The sequence below is a fragment of the Pan troglodytes genome, chromosome 9, assembly GCF_028858775.2.
Source record: "Pan troglodytes isolate AG18354 chromosome 9, NHGRI_mPanTro3-v2.0_pri, whole genome shotgun sequence".
Lineage (NCBI taxonomy): Eukaryota > Metazoa > Chordata > Mammalia > Primates > Hominidae > Pan > Pan troglodytes.
Genome location: NC_072407.2, coordinates 18418636 through 18435055, shown reverse-complemented (window position 1 = coordinate 18435055; position 16420 = coordinate 18418636). Strand labels below are relative to the sequence as shown.

The window sequence follows — 16420 nt, the reverse complement described above, 5'->3', positions numbered from 1 at the left end:
TGGCCTCAAGTGATTTTTCCCACCTCGGCTTCCCAAAGTACTGGGATTACAGGCGTGGGCCACTGAGCCCGGGCCAGCTGATATTTTTAAAGTTATTTTCCTTGTAAAGGTTAAAGCAGATGGGACTTCCTTATTGTGCTAGCTAAAACTGGCCTGTTTGGGTATTTGGCTGTCATCTCTCATTCTCCTGATTTCTAGAAGGTCAGATAAATGGCTTGGTGGTGTGGAACTTCATTCAGCATGGGTAACTTCATTTTGGTTTGGTCTGTTGGGCGTAGTACAGAAGCTCAGTCCAAACAGATGGCGTCACATGTTTGGTTTAACAGAGGTTAGTGAAAAACTGTTTCCCCATCATGTTTTGAAGTTTTAAATCCCAAGAACCCCTTTCTATTGTGGTGGAAAAAAAAAATCAGAATTTGGGATTGAGTCCCATATTCACTGTTTTGTAGTATCTGTATCCTTCTGTAACTCTGAGCTTTAAATCCCCAAAACCCCTTTTTAATGTGGCTTAAAAAAAAAATTAGGATTTGGAGCCATTTGACTTCGGGATTGAGTCTCATCTTTACATGTTGTGCGTTCCTAATTCAAAAATCTGAAATCCAGAATCTGAAACTTTTTGAGTCATGATATGATGCCACAAGTGGAAAATTTAAAACTTGACCTCAGCTTTGCTCTTGACCTTGAAACAAAGTACACAAACTTTGTTTCATGAACAAAATTATTAAAAATATGTGTCAAGCTACCTTGTAGATATGTGTAAAAAGTGTATAGAAACATAAATCTCATGTTTAGACTTGGGTCCCATCCCCCAGGATAACTCATGTATATGCAGATATTCCAAAATCCAAAATAATTTCAGATCTGAAACACTTCTAGTCCCAAGTATTTCAGATAAGGGATACTCAGCCTGTACTTACTAGTATCTGCGTCCTTATGCAACTCTGAGCCTTAATTTCCTCATCAATATAATGGGGATGATAATAGTACTTACCTTATAGGATTTTAGCTTTTTATGTGGGTACTCTAGGTATTACATTATTTATGTATAATTTATTGCAACCTACTGATACTGTCATTTTGCCAGTTTGAATAAAGTATGGAAACCTTTATGTCCCTTTATTTTCCTGTTTATAATATAACTTTTAAATATTCTCACTATATACATTTTACAGTATTAACATTTTTTTTTGAACTGTCAAGCATACTATAGAAAACTCGAGAAGGAAAGCTATGGAGTTTGTCCATATTTTTGCTAACCATGTTTTTTCCTTTCTGATGTTTCAAGGTTCCTTTTATTGTTTAAGGAACTTTCTTTAGCCATTCTTTTAGGGTGGCCCTTCTGGCAATACATTCTCTTTGGTTTTCCTTATCTGAGAAGGTCTTGATTTCTCCTTCATCCCAGAACAATTTTTAAAACATTTACTGTACATAAGATTCTGAGTTAATACAGTAGTCCACCCTTACCTGCAAGGGCTATATATTTCAACCCCCCCAGATGCCTGAAACTGTGGATAGTATTGAACCCTACATATCCTGTTTTTCCAATAAGGAGATAGATACCTATGATAAAGTTTAATTTATAAATTAGGCACAGTAAGAGATTAGATTATTAATAAAATAGAAAAATTACAACCATATACTACAATAGAAGTTATCTGAATGCGGTCTTTCTCAAAATATCTTTTTGTTCTATATTCTTATGATGATATGAGATAATGCCTACTTGATGAGAAGCAGTGAGGTAAATGATGTAGGCATTGTGATGTTGCATTGTTACTATTGACCTTCTGATGTATGGTCAGAATCATCTGCTTTGGATGATCCTGGATCGTTGAGGCATGATGATATGGCTTGTTGAGGCATGATAATGTCAACAGTTGAATGTTCAGAGCAGACAGTGTCAGTGTTGATGACTAACGGTTGAGTAGCATATACAGTGTGGATACTCTGGACAAAGGGATGATTCATTGTCCTGGGTGAGATGGTGTGAGATTTCATCAGGCTACTCAGAATGGTAAACAATTTGAAACTTTATTTCTGAAATTTTCCATTTAATATTTTTGAACTGTGGTTGATTGTGGGTAACTGAAACCAAGGAAAGTGAAACTGGGGATAAGCAAGGTACTGTAGTTTTCTTTGATCAGCACCTGAAAGATACTGTGCCACTTCTTCTGATCCCCATGGTTTCTGATGAGAAATCTGCTGTTTTTCTCCTGTAGGTAAGATGTTTTTCCTAGGCTGCTTTCAATATTTTTTTGTCTTTTGTTTTTAGAAGTTTAATTATTATGTGTCTTGGTGTAGATTTCATTGGGTTTTTCCTCTTTGGGGTTTATTCAACTTCTTGAATGTGTAGGTTTATGTCTTACCACATTTGGGAAGTTTTCAGCTGTTATTTCATGTACTTTTTCAGCTCTATTCTCCTTGTCTTCTCATTGTGATCCTCTGATAACATGGAAGTTAGATCTTTTGTAACATTCCCAAAGGCTATTGAGGCTCTGTTCATTGCTTTCTTTTCTTCAGTGTGTTTTCTGTTTTTCAGATTTGGTAGTTTCTACTGTTGTGCATTCTAGTTTGTTGATTCTTCTGTCCCTTCCATTTTACTGTTAAGACCATCCACTGAGCTCTTTATTTTGATTATTGTATTTTTTAGTTTTAAGCTCCCATTTGTTTCTTTGTACTTCTGTGTCTTTACTGAGACTTTCATTTCTTTGCTGAGACTTTTTGTTCATTTGTTTCAAGCTGTTGAAACATTTTTATGGAGACTGCCTTAATATGTTTGCCAGATAATTCTGACATCTTTGTTATCTCGATGTTGGTGTCTGTCGATTGTCTTTTTGTCATTTGGTTTGGGATCTTCCTGTTCCTTGGGTTTTTCTTTTGAAATCTGCACATTTTCATATTTTGTTGTGTGGCTCTGTATTTTTTTAGACTGGGTTAGCTGGCTTTTTTGGATACCACTCTGGCAGGAGAAAGGGAAGTGCTGCCTTGTTACTGTGAGGTGGAGGCAGGTGTCTAGATTCCCTACTCAGCTTACATTAAGTCCAAAATGTGGGGACGCTCTTTGTTACTGCCTGGTGGGGATGGAAGTCCATTGACACTGCTGGGAGAAGGAGGTTCATGCTGGCCAGTTGGGATGAAAGTCTTAGCTCCCCACTTGGTCTTCCCTGACACCACTGCAGTGGGGTGTTGGGGTGCCCCTTTACAGCCTTTTGAGTGTGGGATTCTAGGATCCCCACTTGACCTTCCCTGGTGTGGGCAGAGGTTTTTTCTTTGGTGTCTGTTGGGAGTAGAGCAGCTGTCATCTAAAAGTTTTCTGTCTTGCTGGGACGTCCTGTTCTGGTCCTTTAGCTAGAGAGAGCATTCTTTTGTTAGTACTTTTTTTTGTCTGTGCCTGTTGGCATTTCCATGTTGCTGGCTTTTTCAGCTCCAACTCTGGGATATATGTTGTAAAAAGAAAACCCAGGAAACTCACCACAGTGTTGGTTTCTTGGATTCCAAAGTGTTGGTCTATATGCCTTCCCTCAAACTTTCAGAGTCTTATGTTTGTCAAGGATTTTTAGTTTTTAGCAGGAGAAATAGGGAAAAGTATGTCTACTCTATCTTTTCAGAAGAAAAAGTTATTTTAAGGGCTTTTTGGTTTATTAAGTAATGTTGTAATTGATGTTTTCTTCTGAAGTTTTGATTTTGTTTCTATTTTTACTATTCTGCTAGCTCAAAAAATAGATTGATATTTTTATGCCTCATTCAAATTGCAAGTCATTTTGTCATTCATCTTAATTTATGATGAGTTCAGTTCTGAACCTGTTGAGTTTGAGATGCTTCAGGGGCTGCCATATGAAGGTATATATCCCTTTTTATAATCAGAAGAGAAGTGTAGGTAAGAGATTTAGGTGCAGAGGTAGATTTGGGAATGTAAAGTAAGGATTTTTGAAGCTAGTTGGTGTAGATGAGGATCATTCATGTTAAGGAGGTCTGCCGGCTCAAGGTGGGACTCTGGAAGCCTGCCATTAAAAGGGACTCTGGAAGAAGAAAAGGAACAAGATGACTGAACAGAACCCACTGGAGAACTAGAGACACAAATCATGTTAGGTATTACAGAAACCAAGAGAAGACAGTTTCAGGAATGGCTTTGAGTGTTCAGCAGGGTCACAGGTCTTAGATTGGTAAATAATCTGATGGTGAAAATTGTAAGTTTGGATTCAGCAATGAACAGGTCACAGAGAGCAGTGTGGGACTAGAAGCCAGACCGCTGGATGGGCAGTCAAGAAAAATGTTGATGGAGGAGAAAGAAGGAAGGTAAGAGCAGAGGTTGGGGCTAGGTTGGTGGTAGTGCAGTGGTGCATGTGAGTGTTTTTAGAAAAAGAAGGTGTCTTGTTTATATGCTGAGGAAAAAGCTAGTACAATAGGGAAGATGTTGGAGGAGGGACAGTTGTTGATGGCAAGGACCTTTGAGAAGGTTGGAGGAGATTTGATTTCTAACTGAAGGATAAAAGATGGGCAGAATAATACACTTTTTTTTTTTTAACACTCGCTAGAAGGGTGGGAAGGATATTTATATGGCTATGTTTATGGATGCAGGAGAGTTTTTAGAAACAAGGAAGAACTTGATGGGAGTCCCAGCTAGATACTTTTCTTTGATATAGGAGACAGACTAATCCATTGTGTGTGTGTGTGTGTGTGTGTGTGTGTGTGTGTGTGTGTGTGTGTATGGATGGATGCTTTTCAAAAAAGTTTTACCCTCCATCAGTAATTGAATAGGTTACATGGATATATCAGAATTATATATATAACTTAATGGATATGCTCAACAACAAGAACTGCATTTTTAAAATAAATTTGCTGATGATACAAATAATTCTCATATCTTAAAATGACAGCAAGGTGAGCAGTTGAAAAACAAATCAATAAACATTTTAAATTGTTAGCCCTCACTGAATAGGAAAAAAAAACCAGGACAAAGTAAAACAATAAACGATTTTTAAATTATCAAATTGACACAGGTTAGTAAAAGACTACCTGTTATAGGTAAAGTTATGGGAAATGGGCACTCTCATGCTGCTATTGAGATTGGAAATCAACAAGCTGAATTAAATCTTAAATTTCATAAATTTCGACCCAGTAGTTATTTTCCAGGTAACTTTTTCTGATGAAGTAATTTCCTATATGTGCAATGATTTGACTGTTGCTTAATCTAAAAAAATTAGAAATCACCTATGTGGTCAATAATGAAGATGGATTAAATATGGTCCATGTCATTAAAATTACTTTTAAAAGACTGGTAAGCAGGAAATGCTCATTAAAAGTAAGGGCGGGGCTGTGTGAGATGGCTGACGCCTGTAATTCCAGCACTTTGTGGAGGGAGGTGGATTGCTTGAGTCCAGGGGTTCAAGACCAGCCTGGGCAACATGGCGAAAACCCGTCTCTAAAAAATTTAGCCAGGCATGCTGGTACGTGCCCGTGGTTGCAGCTACTTGGGAAACAGAGGTTAAAGGATCACCTGAGCCTAGGGAAGTCGAGGTTGCAGTGAGCTGTGATCGCTGCCACTGCACTCCAGCCTGGGCGACAGAGACCCTGTCTCCAAAAAAAAAGGGGCAGGGTGGGGGTGGGGAAAACAGATTATAAAATGAAAACAGATTATAAAATGAAATTCACAGTACAGCATTTAATTATATATGCATAGGAAAACAGGACACAAGCTAAGAGTGGGCATCCTTAGATGGTGGAATTATGGATGATTTTAATTATTTTTGTTTTTTTCTTTTCTGTGTCTGGATTTTCTTTATTGAACATGCAATATGTTTATAAGGAAAAGGAATTTTTAAAACTTGAGTTTCTAAGCTTAAGGGAATATAATTGGTGTAGTTTTCTAGAGTATAGTTTAGTGTTATTTATCAATAGCCTCGCCTTTTCCTTTGACTTGATAAATACACCTTCAGGGATAAGAACCATAAATATCTATCTACAGTGATATTTATCATGACATGACTTATAATAGTGATATACTAGAATTGTCTTAAATAGACCAATGGTTAAATATAACTCTTTTTTCTAGTGGACTTAAAGCAGATCGGTGTAGCTTATAAAAATTATTTAAGAAATATATATGATGACATAAGTTGCTTATACTATGATTTACCTGAAGAAAAAATACTTTTTGTGTTATTTTTTAATCTTTAAAATAATAGATAAAACAATGGGAAGAAATAGAAATTGACCCAAATGTTGAGTTATCTTTTTCTTTATACTTTCATAAAGTTTTTACAATGATGTAATTATTTTATAATAAGAAAAAAGTTATAAATTAATTTGCTAATTGATATAAAATGATATTTAAACGTTTTTTGGTTTGTATTGTTATTGTTTCCAGGGAAGTCTGATTCTTATTTTTACTGTTGCATTTTTTTCCTTGTATGATTTGTTCATGTCTTTGCCCATTGTCTGTTACTTTACTTGGAAAAGCCTCTGGATGTTTTATGTTTACTTCAGTTAGTTTCTCTATTGTGAGGTGAAACACACACAGTAGAGTACAAATCAAGATTTTCTCTGTCACTAAAAGCTTAGAAAAAGATCATTTTTTTAAAGATCTGATTTGTAATTCTTTTATTTTCTATTTTCAGATGTTCTTATGTATTATATCTTCTTTTATAAGGAGTCTTTCTTGGCTTTCTGTTTTGCTCCAATGATAATGTGTGTGATTTTTTTCAATTGGTTGAAAAACTGAGTGAAATATTTGTGAGTCATTAAAAATGTAACATTTTAACCGTACGATATATAAAGATGCAAGCAATACAAAGGCTTGTCAATTAAAAAGTAAAAGCTTCCTGTTTACTTCCCATTCTGATTTACATTATTATTAGTAGTAACCACATATGTTAATGTTTACCCTTTTATAGTGTATTGTCATGTGAGTTTTGAAAAATGTACACAGCTTGTATAACCATCATTACAAGCACATATAGGACATTTCTATCTCTCCAAGAAGGTCCCTTGTCTCCCTTCTGACTTTTTATTCCCATTGTTCAGTTTTGCCTGTTTCTAGACTTTATATAATAGAAATATACAGTATGTACTCTTTTTGTGTCTGGGATGTTTTTGCTTGGCATGATGATTTTGACATTCATCTATGATATTGCTTGTTTCTATGGTTCTTTATTTTATTATTATTATTACTATTTTTGAGACAAGGTCTCATTCTGTTGCTGAGGCTTGAGTGCGGTGGTGCCATCATGGCTCACTGCAGCCTCAACCTCCCCAGGCTCAAGTGGGCCTCCTGCCTCAGCCTCCCAAGTAGCTGGGACTATAGGCACACACCACCATGCCTGGCTAGTAGTTTGTTCTTTTTTATTGTTTGGTAGTATTTCATTGTATGATATACCACAATTTATTTGTCTGCTTACTGATAGAACATTTGGGTTGTTTCCAATGTTCATTAACTGTGAATAAAGCTGACCCAGACATTGATGTACAAGTCATTGTTTGGACTTACATTTTCATATTGCTTGGATAAATACCAAGTTGTGATTATTGGGTCGTATGGTAAGTGGATGTTTAACTTTGGGAAACAGGTGGTTTCTTATAAAATGGTTGTACCATTTTACATTCTCAGCAACTGGGTATGGAAATTCCAGTTACTCTGGGTCTTTACCGATACCGGGTATTTTAGCCAATCTAGTGGCTGTGCTGTGGTATCTCACTGTGGTTTTAAATAGCTTTTCCTTGACGACTAATGATATTCAGCATCTTTGTATGTGCCTATTGGCCATTTGTATAGCTCCTTTTGTGTGTCTGTATGTCTTTTGTCTCTTTTGAAAATTGGATTGCTTTGTGTTACTGAGTTGTAAAGTTTCTTAATATATTTGGAACACAAATCCTTTGTCAGCTGTGTATTGCAGATAGTTTCTTCTAGTCCATATCTTGCCTTTTCATTTGTTCCTTCCCTTTTAATACTTACATCCTCTTTCTGTAGTAGACTTGCCAGAACTTTTTTTTTTTTTTTTTTTAAGAGTTGGGGATCTCCCTATGTTGCCTAGGCTGGACTTGAACTTCTGGGCTCAAGTGATCCTCCCGCCAGTCTCCTGAATAGCTGGGACTATAGGTGTGCGCCACCATGCCCAGGCCAGAACCTTATAACAAAATAGTTCAAACAAAATGAACACAGTAGATAACCTTGTTTTGTTAACTATTTTTTTCTACATCGTGTACAATGGTTTTAAAATTTTTTGGATAAGTTATATAAGTATCCTATTAGTGTTTTTCTTTAATGTTATTTGCAATATAATTTTACCAGATGCTGTTTTGATATCTGTAGAAATGTATTCTTTTTGTTTTTGTTAAGCCATTACTGTGGTATGTTAGATCATTAGAATATATTTACTTAGTACACTGAGGGATTTTATACACCATCATTTTACCCCAGTTTCTTGTTTATTTTATTAAGTTGTATGGGTGTTGTGTTTCTCGTTTCCAGTTTCTAGGTTCACAGAAACTTGTGACCAAGAATATATTTGACTTGAAAGATGAATTGGGTAGTATGTTCATCTTCATATTCTCCCAGGGCTTTAAATTTTATGTTCTTTAAAAATCTGGATTTAGGGTCAGGCGCAGTGGCTCATGCCTGTAATCCCAGCACTTTAGAAGTCTCAGGCAGCAGGATTGCTTGAGCCCGGCAGTTTGAGGCTGCAGTGAACTATGATCACGCCAGTGCACACCACCCTGAGCAACAGTGAACTGTCTCTAAAACAAGCAAACAAAAAACAAATGAAATGCCACTGTTATTAACTATAGTTTCTCCTATTGTTGATAAACAATTTTGTCTATTTCATCCTGTTGATTCAGTTTTCTACCTCTTGAAATGTAAGCTTTATGTGTAAATACATTTTTCTTCTTAAAAATTTGGTGTGAAAACATTGCCTTAATTAAATTTCTCAACATATAGCTGTGGTCAAAAGTATCTTATTTTTGTTACAGCCTTTTTCGTTTGAATATTTATATCATCTGAAAAAAAATTTTTTTTTAATGTTAACTACATGTCATCATAATGCCTCTGCTTTTTCAGGGAATCTGAAATTATTAAGACATCCCCCTCATCAGTGGTACTCATTTAAGTTTCTGAGTATGGTGTTCCCCCAACCCCAAGGAACCAGTTTTTTGTTTTTTAATTGAAACAGGGTCTCTGTCCTCCAGGCTGGAGTGCAGTAGCACAATCATGGCTCACTGCAGCCTCGACCTCCCAGGTTGAATGGATCTTCCTACCTCAGCCTCCTGAGTAGCTGGGACTACAGGCGTGTGCCACCATGCCCGGCTAATTTTTAAATTTTTTGTATAGATTGGGCCTCCCAAAGTGCTGGGATTACAAGATGTAAGCTGCTGAGCCTGGCCAGGAAGCAGTTCTTAAATTATCAGGACTACCAATGAATAGATCCTTGTATTTTTCCTTAAATTATTTTGTTCTGTTTTCCTTTGGGTTTGTTTTCTAAAATCTTAGAATTCATTGCTGTGTTTTTACATCTTTTAATGAACACATTCACATTACACCGTGAATACTACATTGAGTCATTTGGATATTTGTTAATTTTCTTTTTGATTGTTTCTAAGAGATAGGGTCTTACTCTGTGGCCCAGCCTGGGGTGCAGTGGCACAATCATAGCTTACTATAGGCTCGAACTCTTGGGCTGAAGCAGTCCATCTGCTTCAGCCCCTTGAAGAGCTAGGACTACAAGCATGTGTCACCACGCCTGGCTAATTTATTTTTATTTTTATTTATAGAGATGAAGTCTCACTATGTTGCTCAGGCTGACCTCAAATTCCTGGGCTCAGGTGACTGTCTCACCTTGGCCTCCTGAAGTGCGGGGATTACAGGCATGGGCCACTGTGCCTGGCCCTGTTTTTAATTTCCTAATTTAAAATGTGTCCTTTCATCCTGTGAATTTTTATTATATATTTAAAATTTAAGTCTTTGTTGATTTCTGCTTTTTTGTTCTATTTTACTTTTGGCATCATGGCCAGAAATTGGCAAGTTTTAGACATTAGAAAAGGTATGTTTTTGCTGTTTACTACAGGAATCACATCCAGGTGTTGAGGGGGCCTACAGCTTATATAATTTTGAGGACCCTCTTTAGGAAAGAAAATACAAGATTATGCACATGTGAATATTTGTTTAGAATAAGAAAAGGTATCTGTGTATGCGAGGGGTCTAAAAGCCTAACTTGATTCATTTTGTGTTTGATCTATCTCTGCTTTAAAATATATAATTTTGGCCCCGCGTGGTGGCTTGTGCCTGTAATCTTAGCACTTTGGGAAGCTGAGGCGGGTGGATCACTTGAGGTCAGGAGTTTGAGACCAGCCTGACCAACATGGTGAAACCCCGTCTTTACTAAAAATACAAAATTAGCTGGGTTTGGGGGCTCATGCCTATAATCCCAGCTACTTGGGAGGCTGAGGCAGGAGAATCCCTTGAACCTGGGAGGTGAAGGGAGGTTGCAGTGAGCTGAGATCGCGCCATTGGACTCCAGCCTGGACAACAGGAGAGAAACTCCATCTCAAAAAAAAAAATATATATATATATGTATATGCGTGTGTGTGTGTATGTGTATGTATGTGTGTGTATATACATATATATGTGTGTATGTGTATATATATATATATACACATACACACACATATATATAAAATTTGGTGTATGTGCCGGGCATAGTTGCTCACGCTTGTAATCCAGCACTTTGGGAGGCCGAGGCGGGTGGATCATCTGAGGTTGGCAGTTTGAGACCAGCCTGACCAACATGGAGAAACCCTGTCTCTACTAAACATACAAAGTTAGCTGGGCATAGTGGCGCATGCCTCTAATCCCAGCTACTCGGGAGGCTGAGACAGGAGGATTGCTTGAACCCAGAAGGTGGAGGTTGCGGTGAGCAGAGGTCACGCCATTGCACTCCAGTCTGGGCAACAAGAGCGAAACTCTTGTTGAAAAAAAAAAAATTGGTGTATGTGTATTGCATCTGCATTAATTTTAGTCATTACTTTGTGTCATGTATATATTTTTTACTACTTTACATACTATAGTTGTTTTTCTTCTAGTGTTTCTAAGCTTTTACATTGATTTATACTTTTTTGTTGCCTAAATATTATTTTTACTATTGCCTAATGGCATCTTAAAATTTTACTATAGCTCTTGCCAAATAAATTTTACCATGTTTGATATTGTTTTTACACTTGTCTTCCTGGCTTGACTAAATTTGCTACATTATTTTTTCTCACTCTTTTTTTTTTTTTTTTGAAATGGAGTTTTGCTCTTCTTGCCCAGGCTGGAGTACAATGGTGCAATCTTGGCTCACTGCAACCTCCGCCTCCTGGGTTCAAGTGATTCTCCTGCCTCAGCCTCCCGAGTAGCTGGGATTACAGGCATGCACCACCACACCTGGCTAATTTTGTATTTTTAGTAGAGATGGGTTTCTCCATGTTGGTCAGGCTGGTCTTGAACTCCTGACCTCAGGTGATCCGCCTGCCTCAGCCTCCAAAAGTGCGAGAATTATAGGCATGAGCCACTGCGCCTGGCCATTTTTCTCACTCTTTACTGTTAGCCTTATGTACTTTGTAAGCACTACAGTGGTAGATTTTATTTTTAAAAAATCCTGTCAAGACTTTTTTTTCTCTAATGAAGCCATTTAACTTTGTCACAGCTACTTTTGGTCTAAGTTTGGCTTCTTTGTGTTTTTTCCTCCATACTTTCCTATGTTTGACCTGTGTCTTGTAAGAGACAACATCCATTCTCATTACCTGCCGTATGGAAAGAAGTAAATAAAACCTTTTCATCCTTGAATTTTTTTTTCTCTATTGAGTTGTTACAGGTGAGAAGTATATATGAATCTGTGAAGAGTTGTTGGAACCTAATTAAATTATGTACTGCACGTTTTTCTTTTTCCCTAAAGCATTTAGAGTCTGGCTAAATAGGGGAAAATTTATATTGTTTGGGTTATGTTGTGTCAATTTTTATTAAAATTCTGGTAGCAGTCATACAAATAATTTGACTTTCACATGAAATCAAATGAAGAGAAAGGGGGGTAGAGAAAGACGCTCAGGCAATGTAAGTTTACTAGTACAAATTAAAAGGCAATTTTGTGGGTACTGATAAAATGCTTCTGAAGGTAACATAAATTGCATTTGTTCTTAAACATTTAGGAAGGGCATGGAATTGTTTTTCTTTCTCTCCATCCCCACTTCCTCCCAATGTGTAAGTAGTAAGATTTTTTCCCCTCCTCTTAACTCTGAAGAAGACAACTTCCTTTATTTTGCATTTTTGGGTGGTGGTTATAGTACTTGTTTTGAGGTTTGACCATCCTCTCTTCAGCTATTTTTATTTTTACACACCACTTGAAGTGAGTACACTCAGTGGTATTTTAACTATAATAATCTGTTAAGAAATTCATATATGCATATTACATCTTAAAACTGTTGTTTTGATTTAATTTTAATTGGTTTATGCTATGTCTGCTTCATCTTAGTTTTTAAACAAGTAACTACTTAGTTTTCCACAGCAGAACAGAATAGCAAAATCCTATTCTTAATAGGATTGAAATGTTTACTTTCTTTTTGATGTTATAAATGATTTAAGTTACGACATAGGAGTTTTAACTGCTTGATTGCTCAGTGCCCTGTCCCCTCCCCCTCCCAAATAGAGGACAACATTTTGCTCTTACTGGAACTCTTAATTTTGTCAAGTCAGCTGGTATAAAGATATAGAACTTTTACCTCTTAAAATTCTTTTACTTATTTAACAAATTTCAGAATTGGTGATACTTGTTATTTTATGTTTGTATATTTACAATCTTTTCTAAAACTTCATTAGCGTTAGAAAGCACATATTTCCTGAAATGTTTTAGTATAACAATTTGTGTAGTTGAGTTTGATATGTGTGATAACTTTTTATTTAAAATAAAATTTAGGCATCATGTAAAATAGTTAACAGTGGCATACTTCCTGGCATAGAAATTCAGTATACAAAATGCTAAAAATTACACAATAGCAGCAGCATTTTAAAAGCTATATAACAGTCTAGTTACTTGTTTTAAGCTGTCACTATTTCCGGTTTTGTGAAAAATAAATATAGCATTAGGTACATGCCCTGAGATTTTCAGATTTGCACATATTCTGTGGAAGCCTTCTTTACTACTATTTTTGGATTCCATGCTATGGGATAATGAGGTCACTTTTTAGCACCATTCAAGAATAAAAAACCAAGTTCTCTCAAAGGGGTTCTAGTACATGTCCATGTTTTGCTGAATGCTATTCTGTAATATTCTTAAAAAACATCTTAAATTCAAGGAAGGAGATGAGAGAAGCATAGTGAGATTCCAGACTTGATCCTCCTTTAAAATGCTATCAGTTGCTGCTCATTCCCCAGCCTCTACTGCATTCCACAATTGGACAGTATTTTATGTAATACTTAGAATTTTTACAAATCAAGTAGAAGATACATTGGAAGAAGACACCCCTTTTAGAATAGCAAACAAAAAGACTGTACTTCTACACACTTAAAAAATGTGTGTTAAATTTTTTTTACAGTCTTCCATACAAAATTTTAAAGCAAACATTAAATTTTTTTAAGACAAAGACTTAAACAGAAAAGCATACTATATTTCCAGATCTGAAGATTCAGATTCTTAACAGTGTCAATTCTAATTGTTAATCTACAAACTTAATGCCATTCTAAAATAAAAATATTGAAAGGAAGCCGGGCACGGTGGCTCACGCCTGTAATCCCAGCACTTTGGGAGGCCAAGGCGGGAGGATCATGAGGTCAGGAGATCGAGACCATTCTGGCTAACAAGGTGAAACCCCCTCTCTGCTAAAAATACAAAAAGCCAGGCGTCGTAGCAGGCGCCTGTAGTCCCAGGAGGCTGAGGCAGGAGAATGGCGTGAACCCGGGAGGCAGAGCTTGCAGTGAGCCGAGATCGCGCCATTGCACTCCAGCGTGGGCGACAGAGCGAGACTCTGTCTCAAAAAAAAAAAAAAAAAAAAATACTAAAAGGATTAAAAGAAACTCCCAACAGTAAGTTACTCTTGCTGAGGTAATTGCTAGTGCAAGCTCATTTTGTGGTAAGACAAGGCGAATTCAGGTAACTTCTCCAGTGACAAAGCTGGGAAGTGGTGAAGCAAGGCTTCACATCAGGGTAAGTTTGAGGGCTCAGATACGATGATAGCTAACATGCAGTAAGTGTTTATATTATTGTGCATTACCATTCCAGGTGAGGTACTATATATTTTCTCAATTAGAATAGCATCTTAATGTAAAACTTGTGAGGCTTTGCTAGGAAGAATCTAGAGACAATACAGGCTGTGCTTAGAGATTTATGAACCCTTTATAATCTCTCCCCTCAATCTCACTTTTTTCCACATGCATAAACTAGTTGTCCCAGCATCACTTATTGAGTACTATTCTATGCTTCCCCTATGATCTGCTCTTTTATTTGTATATCAAATTTCATTCATGTGGATTTATTTTTAGGCCTTCTGTTTTGTTCCATTTGTCTTTTTTGCCTATTCTTGTGTCATTTCCATTCTAAATTTCGTAGAGGGTAGGATAAGTTTCCCTGCTGTGTTCATTCAAAAATTCATTCAGCACATATATTGGAGACAACTGCTATGTGCCAGGAACTTTTTAGGTGCTGGGAAAATGGCATTGAGCAAAACAAAAAAATTCTCATGACTCTTACACTTATAAACAATTTCTTGGCTGTTTTCTTGCTTATAAATTTTAGGATCAGCTTGTCAAATTCTATGAAAAACCCAGTAATGTTAAAACAAATTTAAATTGGGTCAGTTAAGGGAGCACTGATACCTTGACAATTCTATCCATGAAGAGAATGCTTTTACACTCATATACGTTTTCCTTTTTTTTTTTTGGCCTCTGTTTAAAGCTTAATTATTTCTTTCCCTAAAGGTCTAGAATATATTTTTACTAGAGTTAGTCCTGCATATCATATATTTGCTGTTGCTGTTGTAAATGGTGTCTTTTATTTGACTTAAGCTTTCTAATAGCTTTATACAGAAGTGGTATTTTTTTTTGCTGTTTGTTTATTTTTTCGACAGGTTGAGGGGACTATGTAGACATTTATATCCAAATACCTTGCTGAATTCTAATTCCAATCATTATTATGTATATTGTTTCCTGTGCAGATAATCATATCAAATATATTCTTAAAAAATTTGTATACCACTTTATTTTCTTATTAAATTAACTAGGACCTCCAATGTAATGTTGAATAAATATGGTAATAGTAGACATACATACTTGTTCTTGATTTTAATGAGTTTCACTGTAAAAAGTGTTGTTTGCTATAGGTTTTTTTTTTTTTAAGACAAATGTGACATTTTCTTATCCTTTTTCCGTATCTCTTATAGTGTTTTTCTTTAGTCTGTTCATATGGTGAATTATATTTATAATTTTAAAAAAGTCTATATATTCTGTTCCTGAATTTCTGGGACATATTGGTCATAATGTATATTTTTATATACTGTTGGATTCTGGATTCTGTTTGTTAATATTTTGCATATGGACTCTTTTCATGTATGTTTATTAGTGAAATTGGCCTGTAATTTTCATTTTTTAATAATGTTCTTGTCTGGTTTTGGTATCCAGATTATACTGGCCTCATAAAATGACTTGGGGGTGTATTTCCTCCTTTTCTATTCTCTGGAAGAATTTGTGTGATACTGGATTTACTTGTTTCCTGAAAGTTTGGTAGACCTTGCTTTTACAACTTTTAGACCTAGTTTGTGTGTGTGTCGGTGGGGGGAAGAGGGGGAAGTTTATTTTATTTTTTCTTCCTTTATTAGTCATAGTGCTGTTCAGGCTTTCTGATTATCCTTTTTTTTTTTTGAGACAGGGTCTCGCTCTGTCACCCAGGTCGGAGTGCAGTGGTGTGATCTCACTTTGCTGCACCATCCACCTCCCAGGCTCAAGCAATCCTCCTACCTTAGCCTTCCAAGCTGTTGGGACTATAGGCACATGCTGCTATGCTTGGCCTAGTTTTTTTGTTGTTGTTTTGTTTTTGTAGAGATGAAGTCTCACTATGTTGCCCAGGTTGATCTCAAACTCCTGGGCTTAAGTGATCCTCTCATCTCAGCCTCCCAAAGTGTTGGCATTACAGGTGTGAGCCACTGTACCCAGCCTTCTAATTATTCTTGAATCAGTTTTGAGTTTGTATTTTTCTAGGCATATGTCCATTTTGTCTGTGCTTCATATTTATTACATAAAGTTGTTCATAGTATTCTCTTTTAAATGTCTCCTCTAGCTGTAGTTATGTTCACTATAGTCTGTCCTTTAGTTCTCATTAGCATATCCTTGAAGAGATACGCTTTTTAGTCCATCTATTGAATTTTTACCATTAGGTTATATTTTTTATTTCCATAAGTTCTGTGTGTT

General features: G+C 36.3%; 1 protein-coding gene across 4 annotated transcripts in view; it reads left to right on the top strand.

Moving 5' to 3' along the window:
- Window positions 1-16420, top strand: part of RRAS2 (RAS related 2) — an 81003-nt gene that overhangs the window by 19967 nt on the left and 44616 nt on the right. Inside the window, exon 1 of one of the 4 annotated variants that reach the window (XM_054661199.2) lies at window positions 1770-2014. The exons of the other annotated variants lie outside the window; for them this stretch is intronic. Within the exon in view, the coding sequence (XP_054517174.1) occupies window positions 2012-2014 (3 nt within the window). The 5' untranslated portion in view covers window positions 1770-2011. Of the gene's footprint in view, window positions 1-1769; window positions 2015-16420 lie in introns of those variants that run through there. 4 annotated transcript variants of the gene reach the window in all.